Source organism: Podarcis filfolensis, assembly GCF_964270895.1.
Source record: "Podarcis filfolensis genome assembly, chromosome: 8".
Classification (NCBI taxonomy): Eukaryota; Metazoa; Chordata; class Lepidosauria; order Squamata; family Lacertidae; genus Podarcis; species Podarcis filfolensis.
The window spans coordinates 12,629,929-12,642,193 of NC_139611.1; the positions used below are offsets into that span (position 1 = coordinate 12,629,929).

Consider the following 12,265-nt stretch of genomic DNA (forward strand, 5'->3'; position numbering starts at 1 on the left):
CACCCAGAGTGGCTGGGGAGACCCAGCCAGATGGGCGGGGTACAAATTAATAATAATAATAATAATAATAATAGTAATAATAATAATAGTCTTAGAACAGGGGTTCCCCAACTTGGGTCTCCAGCTGGTTTTGGACTACAATTCCCATCATCCCTGATCACTCGTCCCTCTAGCTAGGGATGATGGGAGTTGTAGTTCAAAAACAGCTAGAGACCCAAGTTGGGGAAACCCTGCCTTAGAGCCCTGTCTAATCAGCCCAAGGGCCCATCTACTTCAGCAGCCTGTTCTCACAACAGCTAACCAGATGCCCATTAAGGGGAGCCCTTAAGGAGGTCCTGAATGCAGCAACCCACTCTTCACACCTGTGATTCCCAGCAGCTGGTATTCAGTAGCATTACTGCCTCCCAACAGTGGAGATGGACCATATCCTTAGCCTTCATTTCATTTCATTTTTCATTTCACTTTTAATTTGTTTACCGCCTTTCTATATCGATACACGTGAGGCAGTTTACAAACCGTAGACAAAAGCACAATTCGCAACAAAAAACACATATCCTATGCCACTCTGATCGAGTGCAAATAAGTCATAATAAAAATATGAATTTAAAATAAGCAACTTACATCAAATAAAGTCATGTTCAACGATCAATTTAGAATAAGATATTGCACTATAAAATTAACCTTTGGAATATCAGCAAATAACAGCGAAACAAAAATTCACTTTCAGCTATTACAGGAAATAATTACTAGACGATAATCAACAGCAAAGTCATAATACATAAAAGACAATGTTAAAAGATTGAACTCCTCCATGAATTTATCCGATCCTGTCTTAAAACCATCCAAGTTGGAGGTCATCATTGCCTCTTGTGGGAGGGAGTTCCACAGTTTGACTATGCCTGCTCTGAATCGTCCAGCTTTCAGCTTCTCCAGGTGGCCTGGACTTCTAAGTATTTTGAGAGAGGGAGGTATCTTTTTCAGAGACCCCCAAAAGTCTGAATCGGGAACTCCCAACCTCCCTTCCCCTGTCCCTGGTGCAGGTCTTACTTACTGCAGAGCCTCTCGGAAGAAGGCGCTTCTGAGAACAAGCCCACAGAGGAGAAGCTACAGGGCTATGCAGCCGTCCTGGCTATCGGCTCCAGCCGATGCAAATCCAACACTTTAGGTAAGTTGTTTTTTGCCCTCCATCCCTGGTGTGGCTTCACCGCTGTGATTGCATTCCCAGATGATGTTACGGCTCCTCCTTGTGTAGAGCACATGCATTCAAAATCTCCTGGATTCAATCTCCAGCATCTCCACTTGGTTGGGGGAGGGGGCTAGCGGGCAGCTGAGCTTGGAGTCTCTCCAACTCCATGAAGTTCCTGGGTGGAGTTTGAGTTCGTGCCCTGAAAGCGTGTCTCTGTTTGCCGGTCTTCTGTGGAGCAGGGCCAGCCCTTGTCCAGAACTTGCCATCAGCTGTGCAGTCTTTGTGCGAATCATGGAACAACATCCACACCAATGAATTCCCAAACATTGGCTCATGGGTAAGTCCAATTTTATAAATATTATTATTATTGTTTATTTTCTGGCTGCAGTGGCAAAGGGCTAAGTATTTTTTCCCCCATTTGCTACCCGCGATGGGGCGAGCTCCCATTGCTCGGTTCCTGCTCCTGCCAACCTAGCAGTTCGAAAGCACATTGAAGTGCAAGTAGATAAATAGGTACCACTCTGGCGGGAAGGTAAACAGCGATTCTGTGCACTGCTCTGGTTCGCCAGAAGCGGCTTAGTCATGCTGGCCACATGACCCGGAAGCTGTACGCCGGCTCCCTCAGCCAATAAAGCAAGATGAGCGCCGCAACCCAGAGTCGGCCACAACTGGACCTAATGGTCAGGGGTCCCTTTACCTTTATATTTATATACTGCCTTTTCCTCCAAGGAGCTCCAAGTGGTGTATACAGGTCTCCCCTTCCCCATTTCATCCTCACGACAACCCTGTGAGGTAGGTCGCTGAGAAATGGTGACTGGCCCAAGGTTACCCAGTGAGCTTCATGGCGGAGAGGTGATTTGAACCCTGGTCTCTCAGGTCCCAGTCCGACGATAACAACTTGGTTGTTGGGAAAAGGAAGCAGCTCACACTGGCTGCTTCACCTTCTCACATTTTCCTCTCCTTCCTCCTTGTCAGTGGACCTTTACAGTGGTGAGCTCTCCTCTCTGACCACTAGATGGCAGGCTCATCCGCTCGTTTAATCCCCTCTTCTGCTTAACACTGTTGGAATACTGCCGGGGAGATGGGGGCATTTGCCAGCAGGCCCCCAGCTGTCTCCAACCACCGGCCAGCAGCCGGGCGATCTCCAGTTCCCGGTGCAGCATCAGTCAGCGACACGAGCCTCAGATACGTTTAGAGACTCGGCACGCTCTTATCAGCAGAGTGAATAAATCCTCCCAACGGAAGTGGCGGACAGAGACATGTTTGAGCATTATTTACAGCAATTTATTCAGCATAGTTCAGGAACAAAGGAAAAACATGTCTGCTTCCCTTCGTCTCCAAGCAAACAGCAGCAAAGCAAAACCAATATACAAACAGAAGTTCCCAGCAAGCCTGTGCTGGAAGTAAACAGGCATGTGACACACAACAGTCATGCCTGTTCCCTTTTAAGGTGGAAAGGAACTATATCCTAACAAACACATCTCTCAAGCTAGCTACAGTATGAGGTCTCTCTCTTCAAGAAAATCTTTAATAAAAATACATTTTAAAAAAACAACTCAGCAGAGCACTACCAGTTTTTTTTTTTTAAAGCTAGCTATGAGGTCTCTCTCTCTAGGAGGTGAAGGGGAAAAAGGTGCTTAAAACTTAACTTGACCAACCCCCCAAAAGCAGCTGTGGGACAGCTATCCTTAAAGCAAAACCTTGCCTTATGGGGTGATAAGAACCACAAGATGAGCCTGCTGGATCAGGCCAGTGGCCCATTTAGTGAAGCATCCTGTTTCACAGTGGCCAACCAGATGCCTCGATGGGGGAATCTCCCCGCCAGCAGAATCCACACACAAGACCACCCTCCCTTCTACAGTTTCCAGGGACTGGTATTCAGAAGCAAGACTTTCTCTATACATGGAGGCAGATTGTAGCCATTGCAGTGGAAGTCTTTTGTGTCTTCATACAGCTGCAGCTGACGGCCATAAAAGAAGCAGCTTTCTCATCTGTATTTTCACCCACCCAAACCTGATTATGAAACACTCCCTTGGGCTGTTTAGTTTAGGGCTGTAGCCAACTAAGTCCTACTCAGAGTAGACCTATTGAAATGAATGGACATGCCTGACTTAGGACCATTTGTTTCAGTGGATCTCCTCTGCGTAGCCCAATGCTGGGTACAACCCCTTAAATTTTATACACCCTGGGAGTCAAGTTTTCCTTGGTATTGTATTTATTTGCTGATTTTTAAAAAACGTTTTCCTGCATATTTTACTCACTCTTAATTGTGCACTCTAAATAACCCTGGAATAAATATTAAATGAAGAGGGTAGTTTAGGAAATGTATTTAAAAAACAAAAGCAAATGAGTTTGAGCTAACTCAGTTTTACTCAGAGTAGACACTCTGAAATGAATGGACCTGGGAGAGGCATGTTAATTAATTTAGTGGGCCTACTGTGAGGAGGACTAGCATTGGATGCTCTTTTGCTTGCTTCTAGCGCAACGCTTTTGCCAACGACACGATCCCAGCGGAGAGCTACATCAGCGCGGTTCAAGCCGCCCACCTTGGCACCCTCTGCAGCCAGAGCCTTCCCCTTGCGGCCTCCTTGAAGCGCACCCTCCTCTCCTTGGTCAGGCTCACTGGTGATCTCATTGTGTAAGCTGAAATGTGTTTGGTTCACAGACAGCCCCTCTTTCATCTAGACCAATGGGCATCACTTTGGGGTGGGCCATCTGTCTGTCTAGCTGAGTACTGAGTGGCAGCAGCTCCCCAGACGGGACATTTCCTAGCCCTACCTGGAGATACCATTGCAGATCCTCTTCTACTGAGCTAGGGCTCTTCCCTTAGACCAGCGGTTCTCAACCTGTGGGTCGCCTGGTGTTGTTGGACTACAACTCCCATCATCCCTGAGCTCTGGCCTTGCTAGCTAGGGGTGATGGGAGTTGTAGTTCAACAACATCTGGGGACCCACATGTTGAGAAAGGCTGCCTTAGACGAAGGAACACAGAACACTGCCTTGTACCAAGTAAGACCATTTGTCCCATCTAGTCAGTATTGTTTGCACAGACTAGGAGCAGCTCCCCTAGGTTTTAGACAGGTGGTGTTCCCAGCCCTAGCTAGAGATCCGACTGGGGATTGAACTGGGGACCTTCTGCATGCAAAGCAGGTGCTCTGAGCTACTGGCCCCTTCCTCTTCAGCCTTTTGAGTGCCCTCTTTTCCCTCCCTCCACCTCCAGCTGGTCAGATGAACTGAACCCGCCCCAGGTCATCCGCACACTGCTTCCCCTTCTCCTGGAGACCAGCACGGAGAGCGTAGCGGAGATCAGCAGCAACTCCCTTGAGAGGATCCTGGGCCCAGCGGAATCGGACGAGTTCCTGTCACGTTTCTATGAGAAATTGATCATGGGCTGTTACAACATCCTGGCCAATCACTCTGACCCCAACAGGTATGGATTCTTTCACAGCCCTGAATGCCTTGAACAATAAGAAGAGTCTGCTGGATGAGGCCCATCTAGTCCAGCATCCTGTTCTCACAGTGCTCAACCAATGGGAAGATGAAAAGCAGGATTAGAGCACAAGAGCACACTCCCTCCTGAGGTTTCCAGTAACTATTACTCAGAAACATTGCTGCCTCCGACTGTGGAAGCAGAGCAGAGCCACCAGCCATCAAAAACCATCTCCTTGGTCTTGTGCTCCGTGAATTTGATTTGTCCTCTTTTAAAGCCATCTAGGTTGTTGGCTGTTGCTTAAATATATGCCCGGTTCTTTCCCTGGAGGCAATGCAATGTCCTCCATTGCTTGCATCCTTTTCCAAAGTGCTTTTATACAGTTTCAGCAGAGCAAATCCCTTGTGCAGATAAATCCAAATGTAACACGTGTAGCTGTTTCTGTATAGCTGAACTGCAAAACTGGTCTTAGCTGGGTCTCTTCTGCAGGCGCCTTGTTGTTCTGCTGATTCACTAAAAAGGTGGGGCCCTATTGCCCCTCTTCCCTCAGAGGGAATGCAGCTCATGAGATAAGAAGGCCTCGAAAGGCCTTGAGCATTTCTAAGCAACTAACATAGAATTGTAGAGTTGGGAAGGGACCCCACGGGTCATCCAGTCCAACCCCCTGAAAGAAAACCTACTGCAGCTTTACTGTAACATGGTTATCACACCCTCCCATGGAAGCGACTTCCATAGTTTAATTCTGTGCTGTGTGAAGAAGGACTTCTGGGTTTACCACAGGCATTTGATTGACAACTGTGAGAAGAGGATGTTGGACTAGATAGGCCATTGGTCTGATTACGTTTTTAAGCTGAACTTCCATGGCTGCACTGGGTTCCTTCCATTAAAACAAGTGAATAACCAATGCTGCCCTCCTCACTGTTAAAAATGTGTCCCGTGCTTGGTAAAACTTAATCTCTAGGTAAAGTTCCCATCTCTGGAAAAACAATTTCCCCTTCCCTTAGTGGCCTTGATGAATCCATCTTGGAAGAATGTCTGCAGCATCTGGAAAAGCAACTGGAAAGCAGCCAGGCCCGGAAAGCGATGGAAGAGTTTTTTTCCGAGAGGTGAGCTTGGCCATCCACCTCCCTGTTACCTCCGCATTTCTGACATGCCTTTCTGCTCAGGTGCTGCCGAACTCCTGTCTCCTGTGCAGCTTGGCCAGGTGACCAAGGATGATGGGAGTTGTAGTTCAACAGGGGTCCCAGCTATGTCACCCTCTGCCAACTTGGTGCCCTTCAGATCTTTTGAATGACAACTCCCTGTATACACTGGGGCTGAATGGGAGTTGTCCCAAAACATCAGGAGGTTTATGGAGGCTGGGTGATGCGCTAAGAGCCTAAGCAAATGTCCATTTAGTTTTGAAAGGTGTCCAGACAGATGCCTCTAAGAAAGGTGTAAGTGGAGGAACGGAGGCCAAAGCCTTTTCCCCTGTTTATTTACTTTTTTACTTACTTATTTATAAAAATAGTTACAGACTGCATTTCATAAGAGAAAACCAGAGTGGTTTACAAAAACCACATGAAAAACCATATATAAATCCTAAGATCAGAAATAAGCTGTTATGGAAAGATGCATTCTTAATCACCTGCAGAATAGAAAAGTTTTCGGCAGGCATGAAATGAAAGGCACCTGCACTGAAGGCTCTGTATCATTGTTGTCAAATGAGCCCCTCCAACTCTGGGAATGACCCAAGGATGCTCCCTGCAGGTGGTCTCAGCAACTGAGCTGGAATTTAAGGGCTCAGGCAGTCCCTGAGGCACTCTGGACCAAAGTTGGTCAGGGCTTTGTAAATTAATACAAGGACCTAAATCCCATATATCTGCTATTCTAAGTTATGCTGTTTCCAAACATGGCGGTTCCGTTTTGCCATCAATGGGGCTTAATGGCATGTAGCGTGGGGAGGACAGACTGCAAATTCCAACATTTTCTTCGGCTCGTGACACTTAACGTAAGTTGTGTGGCTACCAGCCATCTTGTCTAATGCCTTCTATCCAATGTTCCTTTTGAACCAGTGGAGAACTGGTGCAGATCATGATGGCGACAGCCAACGAAAGTCTTTCGGCGAAGTTCTGCAACAGGGTCCTGAAGTTCTTCACCAAGCTCTTCCAGCTGAGTGAGTGGTCCTGCTCAGTCCTGCTTTGTGGCTATAGTTTTGACTTGTACAGGAATAATAAACTGTTCGCTGCATTTAATGCTTGCTACGTTATGCAGAACGTTGGCGAGGTGCTTGCTTTAACACGGTTGCTGGTGCATGGGCCCGGTTCCATCTGAAACCTTCCCCTTCCCTCAGCTACTACTGAGGCTGTTGGAGGGATGAAGGGAATCTACCACCAGCCCCAATTGCGTCAGATCATGTGAAAAACCCTTATCTCCATTCCTCCTTGTGGGATAACATCCTTCTCTTTTCCTCTCCCCTTTTGTGGCTGCCCAAATTCAAGGAGCAAGGCAGTTGCTTCCGAATTTCTACAGCTCTCTTTTATAGACACACTGTTGCTTAGCAAAAATCTCTTGAAACTGACTCAGGGATGGGGGGAACCTTGGTAGACACCAGCTCCCATCAACCCCAACCAGCATGGCCAGCATTCCAGAGGGCCCCTGGGCCCCCATCCCTGCATGATAAAGAAATTCTGCCGTTAAAAACCCCTGACTTCCTTTGTAGCTAAGCAGGACATGACACCTGCAAAAGAAGCTCGCCAGTTTCCTCTGCAAACTCATCAGATAACTCACTTTCCTTTGTTGCAAAATGCAGGTGATCTTAGCCTGCAGTATTTGGCTAGAGCAGTGCTTCTCAAAATTGGGTCTCCAGCTGTTGCTGGACTACATCTCCCACCATCGCTGAACACTGGTCCTGCTTGCCAGGGATGATAGGAGTTGTAGTCTGACAGCTGGCAGCTCCACTGGGATAGATGGTTGTCTCTCTCTCTCTCTCTCTCCCCCCCCCCCACCCACGGTAAAATAAGTGCTGGTGAGCCCTTGGGGAAACTGCCTTAGGAGCAGAGGAAGATGCCTGATACAGTGAGTCAGACTGTTGGACCACTTGTCTCACTATTGTCTGCAATGGCTGGCAGCAGCTGTCCAGGCCTTCAGGCAGGGAGTCTTTCCCCAGCCCTTTCCCAAGGTGATGCAGATTGAACCTGGGATCTTATCCATACAATCTCTGTCCCCGAACCTCTCAGCTTTCCGTGGAGGTTGCTGGTTGCTCAGTTCCACCTTCTTTTTCTCTATCTCTTTTAGCTGAGAAGAGCCCCAACCCCAGCCTCCTGCGCCTGTGCGGCTCCTTGGCCCAGCTGGCATGCGTGGAGCCTGTGCGCCTCCAGGCCTGGCTGACCCGGATGACCACCTCACCCCCGAAAGAGTCTGACCAGCTGGAGGTGGTGCAGGAGAACAGGCAGCTGCTCCAGCTGCTGACAACCTACATTGTCCGAGAGAACAGGTAGGTGGATCGGCCCCATCCAGGTGGGGGGGGGGGGTCTAGTTTTTAGCCACATGGGAAGTTGCCATTGGTTTATCTAGCTCAGTACTCTCTGCACCAGTGGTTCCCAAAGTGGGCAATACTGCCCCCTGGGGATGGGGGCGGAATTACCTAGGAGGGCCCTAAGGCAGAGGAGTTGGTGATGCAAGACTCCCGCTAAGGGACTTTAAATCAGACATTGGGAAACTGGTGCCACATCCTCAGGCTTTGATCATCTAATGTTTATTGGATGGATTTTCCCCTAAATTGATTTTTGAATTTTGAATTTATTGTTATTCACACTTTTATACTGTATTTTATGCTGTTTTTGTTGTATCACAATTAAGTGTTTTAAATTTGTTGTTAGCTGCCCTGAGCCCAGTTTTCTGAACCGGGAAGGGCAGGGTATAAATAAAAAATTATTATTATTATTATTTATTATTAAGAAGTTACCAACAACCAAGTAGTTAGTAAGCGTCATATCGGAGGCTCATGCAACTAGCAGACTTTGAAATGCTGGTATCACTGGATCAGGTTCATCATTTTGCTGGCTTGATTAACCTGAATAGCTTTGATTGGATTTGGAATGAATGTGCAGATAATTGAGTTTCATTGTGTTACTACCTTCCATAGCAGGTTGTGCAAACCACTATTCTGAATGATGCTTTTTGTAGGGCGTGGGCCGCTGGGGATGAGTTCATGGAACCAAGGGGGTGCTGGGGCCCTGAAAACAGTTCAGGAACCAGTGATTCATACACTGACTGGCAGTGGCTCTCCAGGGTTTCATTTTTTTTTTTGGTTTATATGATAATATTTTATTAGATTTTAACAAAACAAAAAAAAAAAACTTACACAGTCTTAAACAATAACCAAATCATAAGTTCAACACAAAAAGCATAGAAAAAAAGAGAGGGAAAAAAAAACCAAAAAATTTATCTTGAGGACAAGATAAAATTAATGAAATTATTGTAAAAAGGAAGTGGTTTGAGTAATAAGGTGAAATAAGAATTTGTAAGAACGATTTGATTATAAATGAAAATATGAGGATATTATATGGGGATATATAATTAAGGGTAAGGTAAGAGGCATGAATTTGCTGAACATATCTTTAATTGGAATACAAAGAGGGAGGTGGGAGGGAGTCAGGAAAATAAGTTAAAAAAGAAAAAATGGTGAGAAATTGAAAAGAGGCTCTCCAGGGTTTCAGAGCAGATTCCCAGCTCTACCTGGAGGTGCTGCCGGCGATTGGAGCAGCCGCTCTGCCGTTGAGCGGCTGCCCTCCCCCTTAGTCTCCCAAACCCCTGTTTCGATTCAAGTGGTTACAAGCGTGAGCTGTCAGGATGCTTCCCTGCAGTAAGTAAATGGGAATGACTTGATCTCAGTGTGATGGGGTGCTACTGTCTTGCCTTTCCAGCCAAGTCGGGGAAGGCGCCTGCACTGTCCTCCTGAGCACTCTGATCCCGATGGCCACGGAGATGCTGGCAAATGGTGACGGAACCGGCTTTCCTGAGCTGATGGTAGTCATGGCCACCCTGGCCAGCGCCGGTCAAGGGGCGGGGCACCTCCAGCTTCACAGTGCCGCCGTCGATTGGCTGAGCAGATGGTAAGAAGGGTGGTGGGAAGTGTCTTGTCTTGTGTGTCGGCCTCTCCCTCTCCCCCTCTCCTGAACAGAAATGGCTTAAGGTGGTTGGATGGTTTGTATTGAGATGCAAAGGCGTTTGCCTGTCCATAGCCTGGAGAGGTGAACTGAGCCACTGGGGCAGGGCATGCCTTCTTTTCTTTTCTTTCTTTCTTTTATTTAATTTTCAATATTTAATTATCATTATGAATAATGGTCTGGTAGGAAATACGTAAGAAGAAAATGGGGGGGGGGGACAGCGGTAACAAAACAACAACCAGGGTTCACAGCCATTGCATCATAAAATAAAGTATGTTCTCAAGAGACTATACATTGAATTAGATGTTACGACAAAATCCTACCTGAAAGAGTACAGAGCTAAAATTACAAATTCCAAATGTTGCCATATTTCATTGGGACTTGTCATTCCTGTGATTAGGTTGGAGATCCAATATTCTAGGCCAATTTTCTGCCATCTTCCCCGCCAACCACTCTTTTTATCTCACGCTGTTCTAGCAAGAAATACTTGTCTCAGAAGAACGTCGTTGAGAAAATGAATGCCAACGTCATGCATGGAAAGGTAACGCCTCTCTTTGCTTCAGGGGTATGTGCAGTTAATTCCCTTGTGGTCTTGTAGATCAGGCAGCACCAAGGGGGAGCCAGGGAAGAAGGGATGGAGGACAGGGCAATATAGAGCCTCCTTCCTGAACACAAGGGTGATCCTTCCTTGCATAGAGAATCTTGAGCTCAGTCTGTCATGGTGACTTTTGCCCAACAGTTGAGAGAAGCATTATGGTCTCTGGGAGTCTACCCTGGTGGATGCAGTCCAGAGAAGCCCACCTTTGCTTTGTGCAGTTTAGTAGAATCGGCTTGGAAGGTGTATCTGAATACTTGCCATGGCAGGGAGCTGCCTTATACTAAGTTAGACTATTGGTCCACCTAGTTCAGTATGGTCCACACTGACCGGCAGCAGCTCTCCAGGGTTTCAGGCAGGGGACATTTCCAGCCCTACGTGGAGATGCCTTTGTGGATTGAAGCCAGGACCTTCTGCTTGCAAAGAGGTGCTCCACCACTGAGCTATGGCCCATCCACAGTGCGGTGGTGGAGAGAGGACTTCTTGGAACAAGGGGCATATTCCAGCCAGGCAAAAGCACTTGGGTAGGGCATGGTTGGTTGAGAGTCCCAGGGGGCAGTACAGAGAGGTCCACAGGCCTGAGTCTCTCAGCAGAGTCAATGCTGCAGCCTGACTGTCACGTTGCCGCAGGATTTAGTAGAAAAGTCCTCTTTCTGTGTGACTGAATGCCTCCTCCTCCTCCTCTTACCTCTTGCAGCACGTGACTATCCTGGAATGCACCTGCCATATCGTCTCCTACCTGGCTGATGTCACCAATGCCCTGAGCCAGACCGGTGGGCAGGGCCCCAGCCACCTCTCGGTCGATGGGGAGGAGCGGGCCATCGAGGTGGACTCGGACTGGGTGGAGGAGCTGGCCGTGGAGGAGGAGGACTCCCAAGCTGAAGACTCGGTAGGTGGCCTGAGACTCGCTTGGCAAACTGGTCTAGCAAAGTGGCGAGCCCACTGTGTTCTGTGAAAAGGTTTATGAAGACAAAACACTAAATTGTAAAAGACCCCTTACATTTAAGGCTTCCTTTTTTGCCTTTGTGTGAGGCTAACTCGGATTGGTTAAATTTAAATTTAGAAGGGCTCTTAATCTTCCCAAAGCAACAGATGTGATGGTAAAACTGTGCCCATACTGTACAATTTTCAAGTACCACATGCATGAGGATTTCCATGAATGAAGGGTGTTTCATATCTTTTTTTCCAAAAGCTCCTTGCAGTGCAGAAAAGTAGGGCATTTGGGAGAAGGTGACTCTGGTTTAGCCTTCTCCCTGAGTTTCTACTATTCTACATGCAGAGATTTTATCACTTTTTTAAAAATAAAGGAGCATTCAGCCAAGTGAATTGTCCACAGGTCTGATACCTCTTCAGCTGGTTGTGAATACAAAGCCATTGTGTAAACATTGATCTGAAGAGAGCTTGTGTAGCTTTCCAGCTAAAAGTCCCTTTCTTCTCCTCTCTGGTGTGTGTATGTGTGTAGGATGAGGACTCGCTCTGCAACAAACTTTGTACGTTTACCATCACTCAGAAAGAATTCATGAACCAACACTGGTGAGTCACCCTTGATTTTGAAATTTGAGTTGCGGGGCTTCTCTGTGGTCACCCGTTGTCTTGTGGCGTTTGTCAGCCTGATAGCCCTGTCCTGGTGACCCAGGGTAGGGGGAAGTGCCCATTGCTGTGCTGGTCATCCAGCAGCCAGTCATCATGCAAACACAACCGAAATAAAAACCCTTTCTCTGCAGGTACCACTGCCACACCTGCAAGATGGTCGACGGTGTTGGGGTCTGTACCGTTTGTGCGAAGGTTTGCCACAAGGACCACGAGATCTCGTACGCCAAGTACGGCTCTTTCTTTTGCGACTGTGGGGCAAAGGAGGACGGCAGCTGCCTGGTATGCTTCTCTGGTGATTCGGGGTCTTGTGAT

General features: G+C 47.4%; 1 protein-coding gene across 1 annotated transcript in view; it reads left to right on the forward strand.

Moving 5' to 3' along the window:
- The window catches only part of UBR4 (ubiquitin protein ligase E3 component n-recognin 4), a 139,148-nt gene that overhangs the window by 27,200 nt on the left and 99,683 nt on the right, over nucleotides 1–12,265 (forward strand). Inside the window, exons 26-37 of the mRNA XM_083628333.1 lie at nucleotides 1,041–1,165; nucleotides 1,426–1,523; nucleotides 3,667–3,824; nucleotides 4,406–4,615; nucleotides 5,620–5,721; nucleotides 6,670–6,770; nucleotides 7,892–8,090; nucleotides 9,523–9,711; nucleotides 10,243–10,306; nucleotides 11,058–11,249; nucleotides 11,823–11,893; nucleotides 12,085–12,232. Coding sequence (XP_083484459.1) covers nucleotides 1,041–1,165; nucleotides 1,426–1,523; nucleotides 3,667–3,824; nucleotides 4,406–4,615; nucleotides 5,620–5,721; nucleotides 6,670–6,770; nucleotides 7,892–8,090; nucleotides 9,523–9,711; nucleotides 10,243–10,306; nucleotides 11,058–11,249; nucleotides 11,823–11,893; nucleotides 12,085–12,232 — 1,657 coding nt within the window. The remainder of the gene's footprint in view (nucleotides 1–1,040; nucleotides 1,166–1,425; nucleotides 1,524–3,666; nucleotides 3,825–4,405; nucleotides 4,616–5,619; nucleotides 5,722–6,669; nucleotides 6,771–7,891; nucleotides 8,091–9,522; nucleotides 9,712–10,242; nucleotides 10,307–11,057; nucleotides 11,250–11,822; nucleotides 11,894–12,084; nucleotides 12,233–12,265) is intronic.